This window comes from Herpailurus yagouaroundi, unplaced genomic scaffold (assembly GCF_014898765.1).
Source record: "Herpailurus yagouaroundi ecotype Mexico unplaced genomic scaffold, PumYag 77, whole genome shotgun sequence".
NCBI classification, from domain to species: Eukaryota; Metazoa; Chordata; class Mammalia; order Carnivora; family Felidae; genus Herpailurus; species Herpailurus yagouaroundi.
The window spans coordinates 101709115-101727268 of NW_024412388.1; the positions used below are offsets into that span (position 1 = coordinate 101709115).

At 41.2% G+C, this 18154-nt stretch overlaps 2 protein-coding genes across 4 annotated transcripts in view; one reads left to right on the plus strand and one right to left on the minus strand.

Annotated features, from left to right (window-relative positions):
• The window catches only part of GDAP2 (ganglioside induced differentiation associated protein 2), a 62551-nt gene extending 56833 nt beyond the window's left edge, over positions 1-5718 (minus strand). Inside the window, exon 1 of the mRNA XM_040471453.1 lies at positions 5511-5718. The gene's annotated coding sequence lies outside the window, so the exon portion shown is untranslated. The remainder of the gene's footprint in view (positions 1-5510) is intronic.
• Positions 5719-5773: 55 nt separating this feature from the next.
• Positions 5774-18154, plus strand: part of WDR3 (WD repeat domain 3) — a 30977-nt gene continuing 18596 nt past the window's right edge. For 2 of the 3 annotated variants that reach the window (XM_040471450.1, XM_040471451.1), the window contains exons 1-9: positions 5892-6451; positions 8319-8520; positions 9466-9675; positions 12380-12498; positions 14612-14690; positions 15579-15674; positions 16603-16716; positions 16923-17024; positions 17472-17569. In XM_040471450.1, coding sequence (XP_040327384.1) covers positions 6429-6451; positions 8319-8520; positions 9466-9675; positions 12380-12498; positions 14612-14690; positions 15579-15674; positions 16603-16716; positions 16923-17024; positions 17472-17569 — 1043 coding nt within the window. In that variant the 5' untranslated portion in view covers positions 5892-6428. Of the gene's footprint in view, positions 5841-5891; positions 6452-8318; positions 8521-9465; positions 9676-12379; positions 12499-14611; positions 14691-15578; positions 15675-16602; positions 16717-16922; positions 17025-17471; positions 17570-18154 lie in introns of those variants that run through there. The other variant, XM_040471452.1, reaches the window with a different exon arrangement.

Genomic DNA, 18154 nt, shown 5'->3' on the forward strand with positions numbered 1-18154 from the left:
GAAACAGGCTCCAGGCTCTGAGCCATCAGCCCAGAGCCTGACGCGGGGCTCGAACTCCCAGACCGCGAGATGGTGACCTGGCTGAAGTCGGACGCTTAACTGACTGCGCCACCCAGGCGCCCCCAAAATTACTTCTTTAAAATAACTTTTCTAACTCTAATATCCACTTATAGAACATTTGGAGGGGGGAAGTAACAGGGGAAAAACGCCCCAATTTTTATGTAGTTCCTGTCTTTTTCTATGATAGGTGAAATCATAATGTATGTACAATTTTGAATCTGGCTTCTTCAGTGTTTTAAGATAAATCCTTCCACGTGCAATTACACTGTGAGAGAGAGGCAGGGTGGTACAAAGTAAATAAATTAAGCTTAGGCTCTGTTATCAGCAGACCTGAGTTTAGGTCTAGGACATAACAGTTGGGTCATCCTTAACTGCAAGCCAGGTTTCCTTACTTCGAAAATAAGAGTAATCTACTTACAGGGTTATTTTGAGGATTATACAATATAATCTGGCACAAAGCAAGGTACGATGAAAAGTTACCTGTTACAACTTTCTCAGAGCCAAGGTGAAAGTCACCTGCACCACTGTTGAGATAACGTTATGGCTCCACGTGTGGCAAAGACCAAAACACTTGCTGTCAAAGACAGTACCAAATAAACCAAACCAACTGCTGAATTAAGATACACTTATTTATCTCAATGTCTGCCCTTATAATGATTTGTTAACCCCTAAAACCCAGATCAACCCAACATCTTTTTTCTCTCATTCTAGTCTTATGCTATTAGAAAAACAGTATCCTGTCTGCTGCCAAGACAAATGCATGTTTTCCGAGGCCCTCCATCAACACTATTAGGAAATACTAGGAAACTGTGTTAGTAATTCTTGGGTGACTCTATACTACACCATATAGCATTTGCGGTGGACATCCTCCAAGATGTCCTTCAATGATGCCAATTCCTGATATCAATGCCCGGGTACAGCTGCCTCTGACAATGAACAGGGCTGGCCCATATACCAACCAATAGATTCTGCAGAAATGATAGTATATGACTTTGAAGGATGAGTCATAAAAGATATTGTGCTCTCTTGGAGTGCTTGCTCTGAGAAGTTAGCTCCTACGATGTGGGATACTCAAGAAGCCCATGAGAAGGTCCCCATGGGAAGTACCTGAGAGTTCCTGCCAACAACCAGCATTGATGCCCAGGCAGGTGAAGGAATCCCCTTGGATCCTCCAGCCTCAGTTGGGCTTCAAATGACTTCAGCCCCAGCTGACATCCTGACTGCAACCTCATGAGAAATGCTCATGAACCAGAACCACACAACTAAGTTGCTACTGAATTCTGAATTCCTGGCCCATAGAAGTTATAAGACAATACATACTTATTTGCCTACTATGTCCCAGGCATTCAATTACTTAAGTATTGTTAGATGCTGAGATTCTACTGGCAGAGGGAGACTCACAAAAATCACACAAATATATAATCACAGAAACAAATATACTGCATAGCTGAAATTTGTGAGAAGTGTTCTGTAAAGAAGAACAAGGTGGAAAGCTAACTTAGATCGGAGAGAATGTCTCTTCCAGGATGCGACAGTTGAGACCAAAAGTAGACAGGTTTTACAGAAGTGAGGGTAAATCTGGAAGCTGCACTTTTAAGCCTGCCCAACTGCCTTCAAATAATGCATTTTACTCCACTTTACCAGCTCTCCTCTAAGTGAAAAGGTAATAACTCTTCCTTCACAATATCTGATCTCTCCTTCCCCTCTGTCCTCCTATTATTAAAAAAAAAAAAAAAAAAAAAAAAAAGTCCTACCCTATTTCTTCTTCAGATGCCAGCTAAATGCTTCATTCTATGACCTAACTTGATAAACATAATCTGTTTTGGAGATTATTCAACCTACTGCAGTTTTGTTGGCACCTCTGGTAACAATGCTAAAATTGCTCTTTCAAGGTCTAACAATGACTGCCCAAATGTTAAATCCAGGAGCTAATCAAATTTTAGTTGCATTAACTATTGGTCATTCTTTCCCTGAAACTCTACTATCCTCTTTGACAGTACACTAGTGGGTGGTTGGCTTGTATCTCCGATCACATCTTATCCATATAATTTGTTGGACCTCCTTCCCAGATCTTAAAAGTCATTGTGCCCCTTAAGATATTGGGTGCTAAATGAGCAATAAACATGCTTCAGAGCTCTCAAAGTTGAATGGCATTCTATAGAAAGTGTCATAGCATTTAACAAAGAATAAATTCTTTTTCACCTCCATCTCTAAACAGAAATTGGTATTTCTCATCAAAAAGAGATTTAAATCTCCCCTTTTCTCCAAACACACACCTTGGCAATAAAGCAAATGGAGCAGCAAAGCCAAGCTAGGCAGGAAAATTTGATCCTTGATACTTAAGGAATATGGGTTCTTAACATTTTTCGTGTCACAGACCCTTTTGGGAATCACATAAAAAGATCAAGACCTTTTCACCACCCAAAATGTGAGTACATGAGCTGATGTAAGGAAAGATTTGCAAATAAATTTGAGAAGGTTCCCAGACTCTGATTAAGAATCCCAATGACAAAACACAGAGTGCTCAGGTGAGGGAGGAGGGAAAGGCAACACAGTGCTATGTAGTTAAAGCCAAATTTTGGTTAACATTAAGGAGCAAGACCTTCCAGTGAATATCAGTTAATCAGTTCTGTACTTTACACAGGTTCATAAGTAAACACTAAACCTTAGTCTAAAAGGCTCCTGAGGCAAGACTTCTATGTCCCAGGATCAAAAAGTCTACAGGAGACAAACAGAAGATTCTAGAATAGATCATATCTATTTCCTTAGCCATACTATCTTAAGGTTACCTTCAATATCTTCATGAATGATGACCTAAAGATAAATCCTTTACGATTCAAATGCATAGTGAGAATAAACAATTCTCATTACCCTATGGCTTGTCTATTTCCTCAAATATTGTCAATGTTTAGGTTAAGTCCTCATTTGTTTTTAAACAAATCTGCAATCCTTCAGTTTAAGAAGTGCTCTAAATAAAGCTTTATATGAATAATTGTATTGGCTAGAGGGATTAGATTTTTATTGTTCAAGACTAGGCAGGGTCAGGCAGAATAGCCTAGATCACTGTCTCAAGATAACCTGGTTTTTGTCTGGATAAAAAGAAAATGGTATCATTTAAAAGAGAAAAACAAGAACTTTAAATCTGTTTGCTTGTTTTTTTTTTAAATGCTTACATTGTTTGGACAGGCCTGGGTAAAAGTACATAGAGAGCTGGTCCATGCTTTTGACCTCCATTAATCACCAGCTCTCTTTTCACTGTGTAAACACAGCAAAACAAATTACAGATTTACCCTTCCTTATGCCTTATATTTCGGTATTTAAAACTTCAGGGCACATTAGATATTCATCTAGAGTACCTCCATCCCAACACCAAATCTATCATATTTATGAATTATTCTATGCAAATAGGAAGAATAACCTTATTTTTAAGTTACTTAGGTGGAACAACAAACCAAGGCAATAAAGATATGTCAACAATAAATACAGTTTAAGAAATATTTCTAAGTGGTATCAATGGCCCAGGTCAAATTTAACATTATCATTCAAAACCACCGAAAGCACATGCTCCAATGGTGAGTTCATAGTACCACCTTCATATTAAAAGAACTTCATTTAACTAGGGGCACCTGGAAGACTCAGTCGGTTAAGCGTCAGACTTGGCTCAGGTCATGATATAACGGTTTGTGAGTTCGAGCCCCACATTCGTGTCTGTACTGACAGCTGGGAGCCTGGAGGCTGCTTCAGTTTCTGCATCTCCCTCCCTCTCTCTGGTCTTGCCCACTTACACTCTGGGTCTCTCTCTCTCAAAAATAAATGAATTAATGTTAAATGTTTTAATAAACATTTTTAAAAATAAAGAACTTTGCTAAGTTTTAATTATTAGTATTAATACAATTAATACAAATTGGACAATGTGAAACTTATGAGAAATTAGGGTTATTCTCTTTAAATACTGTATGAATTGGGAATTTTATAAAATGCATTATCTTGGCACTCAATCACAGCTGCTCTTACCCCAACTTTTATTAAAATTATTTTTTCCATTTGTGATTGTCCCACCGCATATTTCATAAAATATTAAGAGAAATTTTAAGTAAAATCATGACTCATTCAAATATAAAAATGAGTAGGTATCCAACATTTTATTTAACTCAAAAGCAAACCAGACAGGTGGTAGATTGAAGGGAATTCCAAAATTGAACATATTGATCAGGAATACTGAAATGAATGTACAGGAAGGCAACTTCCACTGAATCTTTAAGAGGACAAAATCTACATGTCTATAGACAAAAATTATATAGTATTGACATTAGTTATCTAGAGTTCACAGAGTTGTAAAATAGCTTTCTTGGAATAGCTTTCTAGATAGAATCTAGATTATGCAGTTTTCTACTGAAGCATACATTTTTTCTAATTATATAATGCATATCACCTATAGGAGGTTTTAACTATACACACCCACCTAAATGCTCCCTTCCCCCTAACATTTACTGAAATAATAGTTTGTTGCCACAATTTCCTCCTTTCTCATTCATCCAAACCACGGTAATCTTGTTTCAAAACACCTACAGTGCTACATCTATCTATAGTCTCAGTCACTACTATTGCAATTTTCTTGAATATGGAAGACCAGCTGCACATGTGTTAAGAACTCCAGAAACGTCTGAAGATAATCAGATAATTTAGATAAATGTCTCATTTCTAGGTTGACTGCAGACATCTTGTTAAATAAGCAAAGGCAAAGGCTTATTTCCATCGTAGAGCTTTTTGTTAGCTTTAATTTTCCACAACTACACACATCAGAACTCATTTCTGAACATTTCTGTGCAGCCCAAGAATAGAAGCGGACAGAGCTGCAAGACAGAAAGCCTAATTTCCACTTGGTGACAGAGTACCTAAACCTCGATTACCACGCAAGGAGGAGTCAGCACTGGTCACTTCCCCCTCAAGCGTCCAGGGAGCGGAAACACAAAGCTAGACCAATGTCACTCCAGGGACTGCGGGGATCCAGACAACTCAGCATCCTGGGCTCGGCGCCTATCCAGCCCTGACTCGACCTGCTCTCGGTTTGTGGAACGCCCCGTCCACACGCGCGGCAACATACACTTGACCGTGGGGCTGTAACCTGCAGGGGTCCCAGCCGCCCTATCTCACCTGCATCCAGGGCGCGTGCCTGCCTCCCCAGTGACTGCAGCACCACTGACCCTGGTACCCAGGTCTGCCTACCCTGTCTTCTTGTCGATAAGTCGTCCCCGACAGTGCTACGGGCCAGAAGAGCCCGACCAACCGCTGGGGAAGAAGTGACAGGCTCATTCTCCCAGAGGGAGGACAGCACTAACCCTCTCCGTCCGCACCCCCAGCCGGGGCCGAGTCCGAGCGCCTCCAGCCGCGCCCCCCGCCCGCTCCGCCCCGCTTTCCTCCCCGGCCCGGGTCTAGGTCCCGCCTCTCACCGCACTCCGGCGGTCCCATCCGGGCGGCAGCGGGGCGGGTTAAGCTCCTCGCAGAAAGCGGCCGAGCGGCATCCCCAGACACCCCCGACCAGGAGCTCGGCGATCAGGTGAGGCAAAGTCCCAGGAGGCTGGAGTGACCAGCTGGAAGAGCTTTGAGTGGCGAACACGGCTTCCGCTACCGGCCGGCCCTCACCAACCACAGCCCACACGTACGTCATTTCCTCCTCGAAGGCAAAAGGAATGCCGGGCGGAAGTGGGTCGCGGAGCGGACCCGGAAGGGGCGGGTACTGTGGGCGGGTCCAAGCGGCCCGGATCCTCGTGGAGGCCCAGGTGGGTAAGGTGGGGGCCAGGCGTTCCAACCCCGTTTCTCGCGGTCCTGGATGAGGCCTTCGGGGCACCAGCCCCAGATGAGGCGGGGGCGTTTGCGGCCGGTTGCTAGGGTGGAGGGGACCCTGAGCGACTGCGAACCTACCGACATCCCCGGAGGCCACCTGCAATCTCCCGGGGCTGGCGCCTGCGGTAGTAGAGGTGCCGCGAGTCCAGCGGCTCTCCAGAGGATGCTCGGGCAGCATGATCCGTGTGCGGAGCCCCCTCGCTCTGTCCTGACTGAAGACTTGGGTTAGGGACGTCTGACAAGTCTGTCGCAACGTCCCAGCCCTTCAGTGCATCATAGCAGCAGTGTGTTTTGGGGATCTGCGGCTATACCTGGAAACAGGGATGGTAGGGGTGCGGGGGAAGGTTAGGTCATGACCCCTCTCTAAAAGGCGTCGAGATCTGTGCACGTGAGACACAAATGACCAGTGCCAAGTTGTATGGAAGGTAGTTTGAATACGGAGGCAATTGAAAAAGCTGCGAGGATTGGTCTAGCCTCGGAGGAAGTGGGCCTCAGAGAGTAACACCGGTTTAAAAAAATAGGTCATGGACAATGCACGTTTTTCTAGGTGAGAGGAACAACGTGAAGAAAGCAAGGTGGCAGGACAAGGAAGGAAACCAACTAACCTGATAGGAACCCAGTGGCAAAGAGCTGGAACAGAAAGTATCTTACATCCCTTTGCTTAGTTTCCTTGTCTGTAAAATGGGGGTAAGAATAGTACCGACTTTGAAGGTTATTGTGAAGAATTTTTTATAGGTATATTTACAATACTTTAGATGCTTTTCTAAATGCCTTACGTGTATGAACCCTTTTAATTCACTCAATTGCTATTTGTCATTAAACAACCACATATGTTTACTCAGGTGTTTTCATTTAATACATCGCTATTTGTAAGTGCTCTTTAAGTCTTGGCTGCTATAGTAATATTTTTTTATTAATGAGCCAAAGGTTGCTACAAGGTTTTGAGCCTGAATGGCTGGGAGGGTTGTGTGTCTTAGAAAAAGGAACAAATGAGGGGTTCTGGAAGCAAGGTAGATATGTTCAAGGAGATGCTGCAAGGTCTTTTGAATGGGAATATTTCATAAGTTTTTGGAACTCTGTTATTTGTATTCACATATATGGACAAGAATAGAGATGTAGGTGTCCCTGGGCCCAGGCATCCTATATGAAGTCTCCAAGGAAAATACTGTGGAAAGAATTGGTAGATGGCCAAAGACTACCAAGAGGACCAATTCTAGTTAAGGGGCTGGAGAAATAAGAGGAATTGGGGAAGAATTGATCAAATGGCATGGGCTAACAGCATTATCACATTGTTAATCTTTTCTTGATTTTTAACTGGCTTTTGTTGGTTCTTAGGTGAGGAAAAATGAGGCCACTAAGTGATTACTAAAAGAAAATATTAAAGAGAGCTGGCATTGATTATTTTTCTGTTAAGGTAGGCTGAAGGAGAGTGTAATCAGAAATAGTTTCTGTAGAGTTAAACCAAATGTAGAAACCAGCAACAAAACGCAGCTCCCAGAAAAAGGGTGTAATTTCTGTTTGGTGTTGTATTTTTTAAGATGCATAGGTGTTTGGGACACTTTTCACTTTGTATCAAGACCAGAGAAGCTTGACTTATCTTCTTCACTTGTATCTTTTGTCAGTAACCAGTGTTTCAGGGGCACCTGGGTGGCTCAGTCGGTTGGGCGTCCAACTTTGGCTCGGGACATGGTCTCACGGTTCGTGGGTTCGAGCCCCACGTTGGGCTCTCTGCTGACAGCTCAGAGCCTGGAGCCTGCTTTGGATTCTGTGTTTCCCTCTGTCCGTCCCCTGCTCTCTCTGTGTCTTTGTCTCTCAAAAATAAATAAACATTAAAAAATTAAAAACAAAAACAGAAATCGGCCCTGGGAGGTAATGTGAATGTGGCTCTCAGCAATCTGTTTTCATGAGACCTCTAGTGATTTGGATATGTACCTGAGTTTGAGAACCACTGTGCTAGAGGATAATGTGCCATGAAGTTAAGGATTTTCTTTTACTCAACATCATATCTCTAGTATCTAGTATCTAAAATAGCACTTCTCCAGGTAGTAGGATTATAGTAATTGTTTACTGTAAATATATTCAGACTCTGTCCATCTCAGTGTAAAAACTTTGATGGCGGTTGAATGAACAGAAGTGAATTGTTGAGCTGCCTTGAGGCCATATGTCGGTTATTTGTGAGGTGGGCACGACGAGATGACCAATTTGAAATCTGAGGAATGAGGGCTTACACGTGAGTCAACAGCACATAAAAAAATGAAGATGTCCAGGTATTATGTGAATGATTTATTCAGAGTAAATAAAAGCGAAGAAGCCACAAGTTACATGCTTTAACTACATGATAAACAGTTGGTGTTTGCTGGCCTCACAGAACCCAGACACCCAAGGAACTGAGTTTTCTTTGTTTGCGTGCACAGCTGCCTCACTTGTGGAACCAGACATTACAACATGGGGCTCACGAAGCAGTATCTCCGCTATGTTGCCAGTGCAGTCTTTGGCCTTATTGGCAGCCAAAAAGGTAATATTGTCTTTGTGACGCTTCGTGGTGAAAAAGGACGTTATGTGGCAGTACCAGCCTGCGAACATGTGTTCATCTGGGACTTAAGGAAAGGAGAGAAGGTAAGCCAGAAATCAATGAGGTTGATAACTGATTTATACGTATTTGAGGATGGGGAGGCAGAAGTGGAAGATTTTTGTATGTGTGTGCCCCTGGAAGAGAAGTCTTTCTTTGGGCCTAGGTAGCAAGTAACAGGTTCTATTATGTTCTTCTGCACTAAATTCTGAAAACCACACCAAACAGCAGTTTACCTCTTAGGTATCTGTTTGTGGTATTTCCAGGTTAAGTAGTTGTCATTATTCCTGACATGTTTGGTTTTCTCTGCCAGTTCTTTATTTTTCAAGTTCTTCTACTTGGCCTCACAACCAGTTATAAAATATTAGCCATTTAAAAGGAATATTACTCAGCTATGTTGATCGAGTCTTTTTCTCACTTGTACAGATGAGGCCCAAGGTTGTTAAACTAGGTTTTGATACTTTGTGACTGAGTTCCCTAAACCTACCACTTCTGCCAAACCAAAGTGAGGCGTTTTGATCTTGTCCACTTACTATGTGACTCCCAAGAGGTTAATACTTGGATGCTTGTTGCCACCCAGAGTTTCTTGGGGATAAACCATACAGCACTCTAGTGGCACACAGATTGACTTCTTTAAGATGGGGCTCAGTTAAAGCGAGGATGTTTTAATAACCCTATATGGAAAGTCATTTGGTGTTAACATAGGATAAGGATTTAGTAATTTATCACTTGGGAAACTTTCGCACATTATTATGCTAATGTAGGTCTTCGGAGAATATAATTTTACCCTTTCTTGAGTGTTTCATTGCCCAGCACAAGTAATAATTCCTCTATTAAAGAACTTGAGATGAATTGTAGAATTTTATTATCATTCATAAGAGTGATCTGGAATTATTGACGTTCTTAATTTTATTGTCCCTGATTATTCCCACACTTTTCCTTTGATGACGTGTTTCACTCCTGTACATCGTTTATGATTCTTGCAATTGCAGATCCTCATCCTTCAGGGACTTAAACAAGAAGTCACTTGCTTGTGTCCCTCCCCAGATGGGCTGCACTTAGCTGTTGGTTATGAGGATGGGTCTATCCGAATCTTCAGTCTCCTGAGTGGGGAAGGAAATGTGACCTTCAATGGACACAAGGCAGCCATCACTTCCCTGAAGTATGATCAGCTAGGAGGCAGACTGGCTTCTGGGTCCAAGGTGAGACTTTGAATCAGGTGCCCAGATTTTGATTTAGTAAAGGACTATAAGGCTTATGTTGAAGCTGGTTGTTCACAAAAACTGATGGGTGAAACTGGGTTTTTGGTGTACAGAACAGTATAGATGGTGGAAATAAAGGGAGAAGGATGAGTATGAATTGGGTGGTTCATTTTATTTCCTATCACGTTCTCTGATAAAAGCCTGTTGGTGTTGTTGGTGTTTTTAATCTTTTTAATGTTTATTTTTGAGAGAGAGAGACAGGACAGAGTGTGAATGGGGGAGGGGCAGTGAGAGAAAGAGACACAGAATTCGAAGTAGGCTCTAGGCTCTGAGCTGTCAGCACAGAGCCTGACACGGGGCTGGAACTCATAAACCGTGAGATCATGACCTGAGCTGAAGTCGGATGCTTAACTGACTGAGACACCCAGGCGCCCCAAAAGCCTGTTAAATATAGGAGCAAGATGAGGGTGCCCCAGATAACTATTATATAACATCATTGTGGAAGTGCTACTTAAAATAGTACACTAGGGGAAAAACAGATGAGTCAAGGAGAGACACAGTGGTCATTCTTTGCCATTAAGTCCAATAAAGTCCACAGTCATCAGTTTAGAAGATGGCAGTATAAAAGATTGCATTGACAGGGGCGCCTGGGTGGCTCAGTCGGTTAAGCGGCCGACTTCGGCTCAGGTCGTGATCTCGCCGTCCGTGAGTTCAAGCCCTGCATCGGGCTCTGTGCTGACAGCTCGGAGCCTGGAGCCTGCTTATGTTTCTGTGTCTCCCTCTCTCTCTGCCCCTCCCCCATTCGCGCTCTGTCTCTCTCTGCCTTTCAAAAATGAATAAATGTTAAAAAAAAAAATTAAAAAAAGATTGCATTGACAACAGTAGGTTAAATAACAGAAAAATACTATAAAACCATACCGAAGAATGTAACAGAAGACTTGAATAGAGATACAAACCATGTTGAATGGGAAGACAAAGATGCTAGTTTTTTCCAGTTCACTTATATAGATAAAGCAATTTAAATAAATATCTCACAAGTTTTTGTTGTTTTTTGAGAACATGACCAAGTTATTTAAAGCATGAATGGAAAACAAATGAATCAAAAACACCAGAAATTTGGGAAAGTTGAATAATAAAACAGGGCTTCAGGTTTGTTTGTTTTTTTTCAGAGTTAGATTTTTTTAGGAGGTTTCAGATACTAAATGCATTATGAAGTCATAATTTAAAATGTGTTAATCTGGCATCAATGCAAAAATAGGTAGATTATTGCAACCAAATGGGAATCCCAGACTCAAATCCACTCTCATGTTTCTAATTAGTATATTTTAAAGATAATGTTTCTGGTGTGTATAAAAATGATGAATTACTCACAAAATAGTATAGGCAATTGGCTCAGTATGTAGGGGGAAGTTTTGAATTAAAGCTTTACTTTATGCCATATGCAAAATGAGTCACAGATTAGAAAGTTAAATAGTAAAGAGTGATATTTTAAGTGCACTAGAAGATACACTAAGTCAGTAAAGAAAGAAATTACAAAGGAAAAGATCAATAGATTTGAATATTTAGATTTAAAGCGTTTGTACATTAAAAAAAAAAAAGGAAACTTATTGAGAGTAAATCCTGAGTTGTCACAGGGAGAAATTTTTTTTCCTTTTATCTTCTTTGCTTTTTGTTGTATTTGTACGAGAAGATGGGTGTTAGCTGAACCTGTTGTTGTCATGGTGTACATGCACCTCAAGTTTATCCAGTGATGTATGATTGTTATTTCTCAATGAAACTGGAAAAAAAGTTAAAAGACATTGAAAAAGGGGACATATTTAATATTTTCAGTATAGGAAGGATTAATAGCGTTCATCTCATAATAACTTTACAAACGAGCCAAAGGTAAGACCCTAAGGAGAATGAAAGACGTGACCTAGCAGTTCAAGAGAGGTACAAACGGCCAGCAATCACCGTAGAGCATGTGCAGAATTTCTTGTGAGTATTCAGAAATGCAAATCCAATAAATACTGAGACAGCATTTTTAACTTCTGAAGTTGGCAGTGGTTTTTGAGAAGCTAATAATATCCAGAGCCAAAGGGATGGGAAGACTGGCCTTGTCATTCATATCCCTGGTGGACCTACAGATTGGTGCAAGTTAAAGAGATCGCCTTGTCATGATGAATTGCAAACTTGAAAAATAACACCTTTTAACCCAAGAATTTCCCTTTTTAGTATTCTGATCTGAGGTATATACAAAGATTTCTGTGCAAGAATGTTCATTTCCACATATTTATGATAGAAATTTGGGAACTACCTAAGTGGTTAAAACAAAAAATTTTAAATGGGTTATGGTATATCCTTAGGATTGATTATTATATGATCACTGAAAATGAGAACAGTCTGGAGGGATGTGGAAAAGTGGAAATATTTTAAGTGAAAAAAGTTGGGGGGGGGTTATAAGATGTTACCAATAACATGATCCCAGTTTTCTAAAAATAACCTGGATGTTGGATTGGAACATTATAAAAACAGCATACCTGCAACAGTGGTTACATCTGGGTGGTGGAATTAATGGTGTTTATTCCCTCTGTACTTTTTTGTATGTGTTTCCAGATTTTCTACAGTTTTCTGTTATATCACCTTTGCAGTAAAAATGCTACTCCTATTGTTTCTCAAGGCACTGTGGTAAAGAAAATTCTTCTGTATTATCTGATCCCTTTAGGACACAGATACTATCGTATGGGATGTGATCAATGAAAGTGGCCTCTACCGTCTGAAGGGGCACAAGGACGCCGTGACACAAGCATTGTTTCTACGAGAAAAGAATCTACTAGTTACTAGGTAAAGAAATAACAGTTTCGTTTCCCGTTCTTTCCTATGTGAATGCATCAGAGAGGGTTTCAAAGAGGAAACGTGCCGCATTCCTTCCTCATTTCTCTGCACTCTCCTCAGGCTCATGTGCTCGCTTCCTCCCTTGCCCTCCGCATTCCTCTGTCCTTCCCTCTTTTCCCCAGTGGTATCATGGAAGCTATCCAGAGTTGTTTCTAGCATTTTTAAAGTATCTTTTCTGATTTGTTATTGTTATCCCCTGGCATTAGCTTTTCCGTGTTCCTTAAACCTTGACATGCCTTTCATAGACTGAGCTGTCTGCTTTCTGGATCCCTAGAAAGTCAGGAAAGCAGAATGTGGAGCAGTGGGCTGGTGTAAATACCAAGTGCTTGAATTCCTGCCTGCCTTTTGAGAACAGACGTGCTCTATACGTAACCCTTCTGAACGTCTCTTAGGTTGAGCCATTTGAAATTTCCGTTTGTGTAGGTCAAACATGATATCCGCCATTTCGTATGGCTCAACCTTCTATAATAATTATTGGTCCTGAGGAATGGCCACCCAGGGAAGTTTGGGATCCTAAGGTTTGCCAGCAGTAACTAGAAGAACTTTAGTAATGACTCAGAAGCAGTTATGAAGGAGCACTGAATGGCATACCATTGGTGGGTTAGTTCCTGTGGGATGGCACATTGGTGTATCTTGTTAGATAACACAAGTTCTATGAGAGAACGACTAAGGTTCCACTAGAATTGTACCCTTTATAGCTCAGTGAACAGTTGACCCTTGAACAACAGATTTGAGTTGGGCCGGTCCCCTTATCCGTGTGTTGTTTCCAATAAATAGAATACTGTAAATGTGTTTTCTCTTATGATTTCTTAACATTTTCTTTTCTCTAGCTTTGTTGTGAGAATGCATATTACATACAACGTAAGCATTAAGCAGCTGTTTATGTTTTTGGTCAACAGTAGACTGTATGTGAGTAGCGTTTTGGGGGAGTCAAAGTTGTATGTTGATTTTTGACTCCACTGGGGTGAGGGAGCCGGTGCCCCCTAACCCCCTCATTGTACAGGGGTCAATTGTTAAAAAAAAAAAAAAAAAAAAAAGGAAATAACACAGTGAGGTGGGATTGTATACGAAAGACTTCATAAATTGGGTTTTTTGTCTTTTGGTTTTTTTCCAGTTTGGTCATGAAGGAGAATTATATTGGATTTATATTAGTGAAGAAGCAGGGAAGAGGTGTTTGAGGCAGGAGGAGTAGAGCTCATTGGCAGGGAGACTCAGAAGCCAATTAACGAGAGGTTTTGAAAATGGTGCTGAAGAATTTGATTTTGATTCTATAGAGAACCTGGAGCTAGTGTAAGTTTAAAAAGTTGTGATTATCTGATAGTAGTTTATTGGACGTAATGAAGGAACGGGAACGGACAAAGAGATCAGATGAAAAGCCATGAAAATAATTCAGGCAGTAGAACTGAAATTCAGGCTTATGTACAGAAATGAATTCCAAGGAGTGAAGGCCTCACAGAGGCGGCATAGAGACCAGCTGGAAGCGGGAAATGGGGGAGCAGAAGAGATCCGAGGTATTTCTGTGTCAGACAGCTGACAGAAGGAAAAGGTTAATGCTGCCATGCTTGAAATGATGGGCCACAGGTCCATCACACAGGTGATATGTGCCTCATCACTCTGAATTCAAGGTTATTTTTGTGCTCGCAGGTGCAACGTGGTATTTGTACCTAATAGCCACATGGAGTTAGGATTTTTTCCTCCTTAAAAAAAGGAGGAGTAGGGGCGCCTGGGTAGCTCAGTGGGTTGAGCATCCAACCTTGGCTCAGGTCATGATCTCATGGTCCATGGGTTCATGCCCCACGTCAGGCTCTGTGCTAATAGCTCAGAGCCTGAAGCCTGCTTCGGATTCTGTGTCTCCCTCTCTCTGACCCTCCCCTGTTCATGCTCTGTCTCTCTCTGTCTCAAAAATAAATAAACACTAAAAAAAATTTAAAAAAAAAAAAAAAAGGAGGAGGAGTAGCATTAGACATGTTGCTGTGTGTATTTTTTTGAAGACAACAAATGAGTCCTTGATGTCCTGTTTACTGATTTTTCCTCATAAAATTTTTCTCGTTTCTTTTTTTAGTGGGAAAGATACCCTGGTGAAATGGTGGGACCTTGACACCCAGCACTGCTTTAAAACGATGGTTGGCCACCGAACCGAGGTACATGTAGGGTCACGGGCCCAGGGAAAGAATGGCAAGGCAGAAAGAAAAGATGGTGTTCTCTCCTGCTTTGTTTTTACTGCTCCCAGTAATCCTTGTATGCTGTCCTGAGAGACAGAGAGGTTGGTGCGGTGGAGGAAGTGCCGGCTGTGGGAGCAGATACAGCTGCTTCGGGATTTAGTAAAGATTGGCCTTGGATAGGTTTTTAACCCACGAATAGGAGTTTCATTGCTTCTAAGTAATGCATCCACCTTTATGATTGTAGGGGGGTTTAATGACACTGTACAGTGCCTGGTCCGGTGACACGTAAACAGCAAACGTGGCCATTTTAAGAGTCACCTGAACATACATATTTTCAGTGAAGAGCAGGAGTATTTTAGATCGTTGTATCCTCCTCCATGTTTTGTTCTTACCAGGCTTTCAAAAACATACCTGGAATTTATGATGATGAAAAGCAAATTAGATTCTTTGTTGATTCGCAACAATATTGTTCTTAGATGTTTGAGGCTGAAAATTATACAGTAGACATCAATGGGGGTACCTTTTATTTGCAAGGTACTGCTGAAACAAAGAAGTACCAGACTTAAAATCGTCCTTTGAGTGGATTCTAGTTAGATCGATTTGTGCTGAACAGCCATTATGTAAATTTAAGGGTAGGAAATTACAGAGAAACTTCTAGTTACTGCATGAACAACGGTTCTACCACAGACCACTTTTTCTTTCCAAAGGTGAGAATTTCTTTCAGTATTTTGAAAAGATTACCTTAATATTAGCTTTGTAAATTCCAAAGGGGTTTCGCTACAGATAGTATACTTAGACTTTTGGAATGCCACATCATGTATCCTAGAATGTCTTAAAAATCCTGTTTGATCTTTTTATACCCTGTAGGTGTGGGGGTTGGTTCTCGTGTCAGAAGAAAAGCGACTCATCACTGGGTCTTCCGACAGTGAGCTGAGGGCGTGGGACATAGCCTACTTACAGGAGGTAATTGCTTCTCTGATTATGGGCAGCGCTGTGTTTTAGCAGCGTCGTGGGCTCATCGAATTTAGAATCAGATGTAATCATTGAGTTCTTCTCATTGTACTAGAAGGAATTCTATCACTGATAACTTCCAACTCCTAAACAGATACTTTTTTTCTTCATTATTAGTGCCATTGCCCTCATTCATTTGAGCTTGAAGAAAGATAATTTTAAGTTACACCTTCTGGTAATGCTAATCTTTTACTTTGTGGAACTTTTAGCACAAAATTCCTGGACCTTTGGGTGTCCGTGGGTGGAATATGTGTGGCCCTTTCCCTTTGGACAAAAATCTGTGTAAAATTTCCATGTGTTTATAAAAATATATTCTGAGAAGATCTGTTACTTTTCTCAGATCCCTAAAGATTTTGTGTGGAAAAAAGTTTATGGACCTCAGATTTAGCTGGAGTTAGGTGTGGAGTGTTGTGTTCAGTAGCTGTTCTGGTGGGTTCTACTGCAGTAGTCTAGGCTGTATCTTTGCTTCTTTAAAGGAGAACATATAACCTCTGTAGGTTTTATTGCCTCTGTCGTTCTCAATTCCAGACTTGAATCTTTCCTCCACAATATGGTGGTAGCTCTTTCACCTAAGAAGTTTTTAAAGTTAATGAAGAGTCAGTCACCTTTTTTTTTTTTTCTATCTTAGATTAAGTTAATAACTTATTAGCTATAGTCCGTATATTTCAGAAAGTTATTGGAGATAGTGGATAGTGAACACTTTTGTTTGCATTTGCTATAGTCAGTTTTTAAAATACTCTAGTAAACGTCCTACCATTGAAGAGGTTTGATCAAAGAGAACCCTAAATGGAAGTTACCGGTGGCCATGAGGATAGGTTTCTAAGTCATTAGGGCTGGGTCACATTATTTCAGCTTTTATTTTCCCATTTTTATAAAACAGATGGATGACCTAGAAGAACCAGAGCCCAAGAAAAGCAGAGGGTCTCCCCCTGGGATACAGGATACACCTGAGCCTCAGGATGGTACCCTGGAGACAGATGAAACTCCTGAGGACGTAATTCTTTTTTCTTTTTGTTTCTAAGCTTCATTTGAATTGAGTCGTGGGAACAATGAGAATTGGAGATTTTTTAATTTAAAAATTTGCAGTTCTCATCATTTCAGGAAATACCTTTGTCACCCGCATTTCTTAGAATCGTATCTTTTCAGAGGTTTGACAGGACTTGCATTTAACCTTCACCTTCTCCTTTGCTTCTTCCGTAGCGCATCCTTACGTGCAGAAAAGCTGGTTCCATCATGCGGGAGGGCAGGGACAGAGTCGTGAACCTTGCCGTAGACAGGACGGGCAGGATTCTAGCTTGCCACGTGAGTACCAGTCGTCAGAGAAAACAATAGGGATGGGCTGTTCCCTCTCAGAGACCGTGCTTGTTTCACATCCAGTGCAGGGACTGCGTTTCCCCCAGTCGTGTTAACAGTTCTGTATGTGCTGCTGTGTAGACTTAGGATCCCTAGCTTCTATTAGCATAACACAGTCATAGTTACTGTGATGGTCCTTATCGTTAGCGAGCATTAGTTAAGTGTGCTTTCTAAGCAGTTTCATGGCATTAGCTTCCTCTTTGGTCTTGAGAGCAATGCTGTGATAGGAAGTGGTATTCCCACTTTACACACGAACCAACAATCCCAGAGAGAGGGAGTTGTCCCAGCTAATACAACCAGGAAGCCCTGAAGGAACATTCTTGTTTAGGTCTTAGTGAGAAAAAGCTACATTACAAATTGCCTTTCCTGGACTCACGTCAACTTTCACCTTTCTAGGGAACCGATTCTGTGCTGGAAGTGTTCTGCATCCTTTCCAAAGCGGAAGTTCAGAAGAAGATGGATAAGAAGATGAAAAAAGCTAGAAAGAAAGCAAAGTTAGTTTTTTTTTAAAAATATGTACTACTAATAAAATATCTTGGGTGGGCCACATAGCCCTGATAGAAAAACTTCTTTAAGGAAGTGATTACCCTGCTAGTGATTACTGTTAAAAGCTAGAGAAGATTTTGTGTAGCACTGATAGTCCAAATTTTAAATTTCTGCTCCACGGTACAACTTCATAGTACATTCCTGAGCTCTTGAGCTCAGAGCCATACAGAACTACAAAAGCTGTACAGATTTCGTAAAAATAGTTTGTAAATGATTTTGTTCTCAGGCTGGCAGGTGTCTTCAGTGACAGCAGCCCATACAGAACGAAGCTGGGTTGCATAATGCTAACAGTGTAGGTCATGACGAGAAAGACTGTAGCAATGACATTTGGGGGCAAAATAACCTTGGAATAGGTTGTTATAATAACCACAGTAACTGTTTCCTCAATGGTTGAAATTTAGCAAGGCTCAAAGGAAAAGACACCTGACTTGGCAAATTTTTTGAGACCTCTGGTTTATCTGACATTGTTAGATTGATAGGTACAGGTTAGTGGATCTTGTAAAAAGTTCTGAAGTAAAGAAAGTTTACTAGGA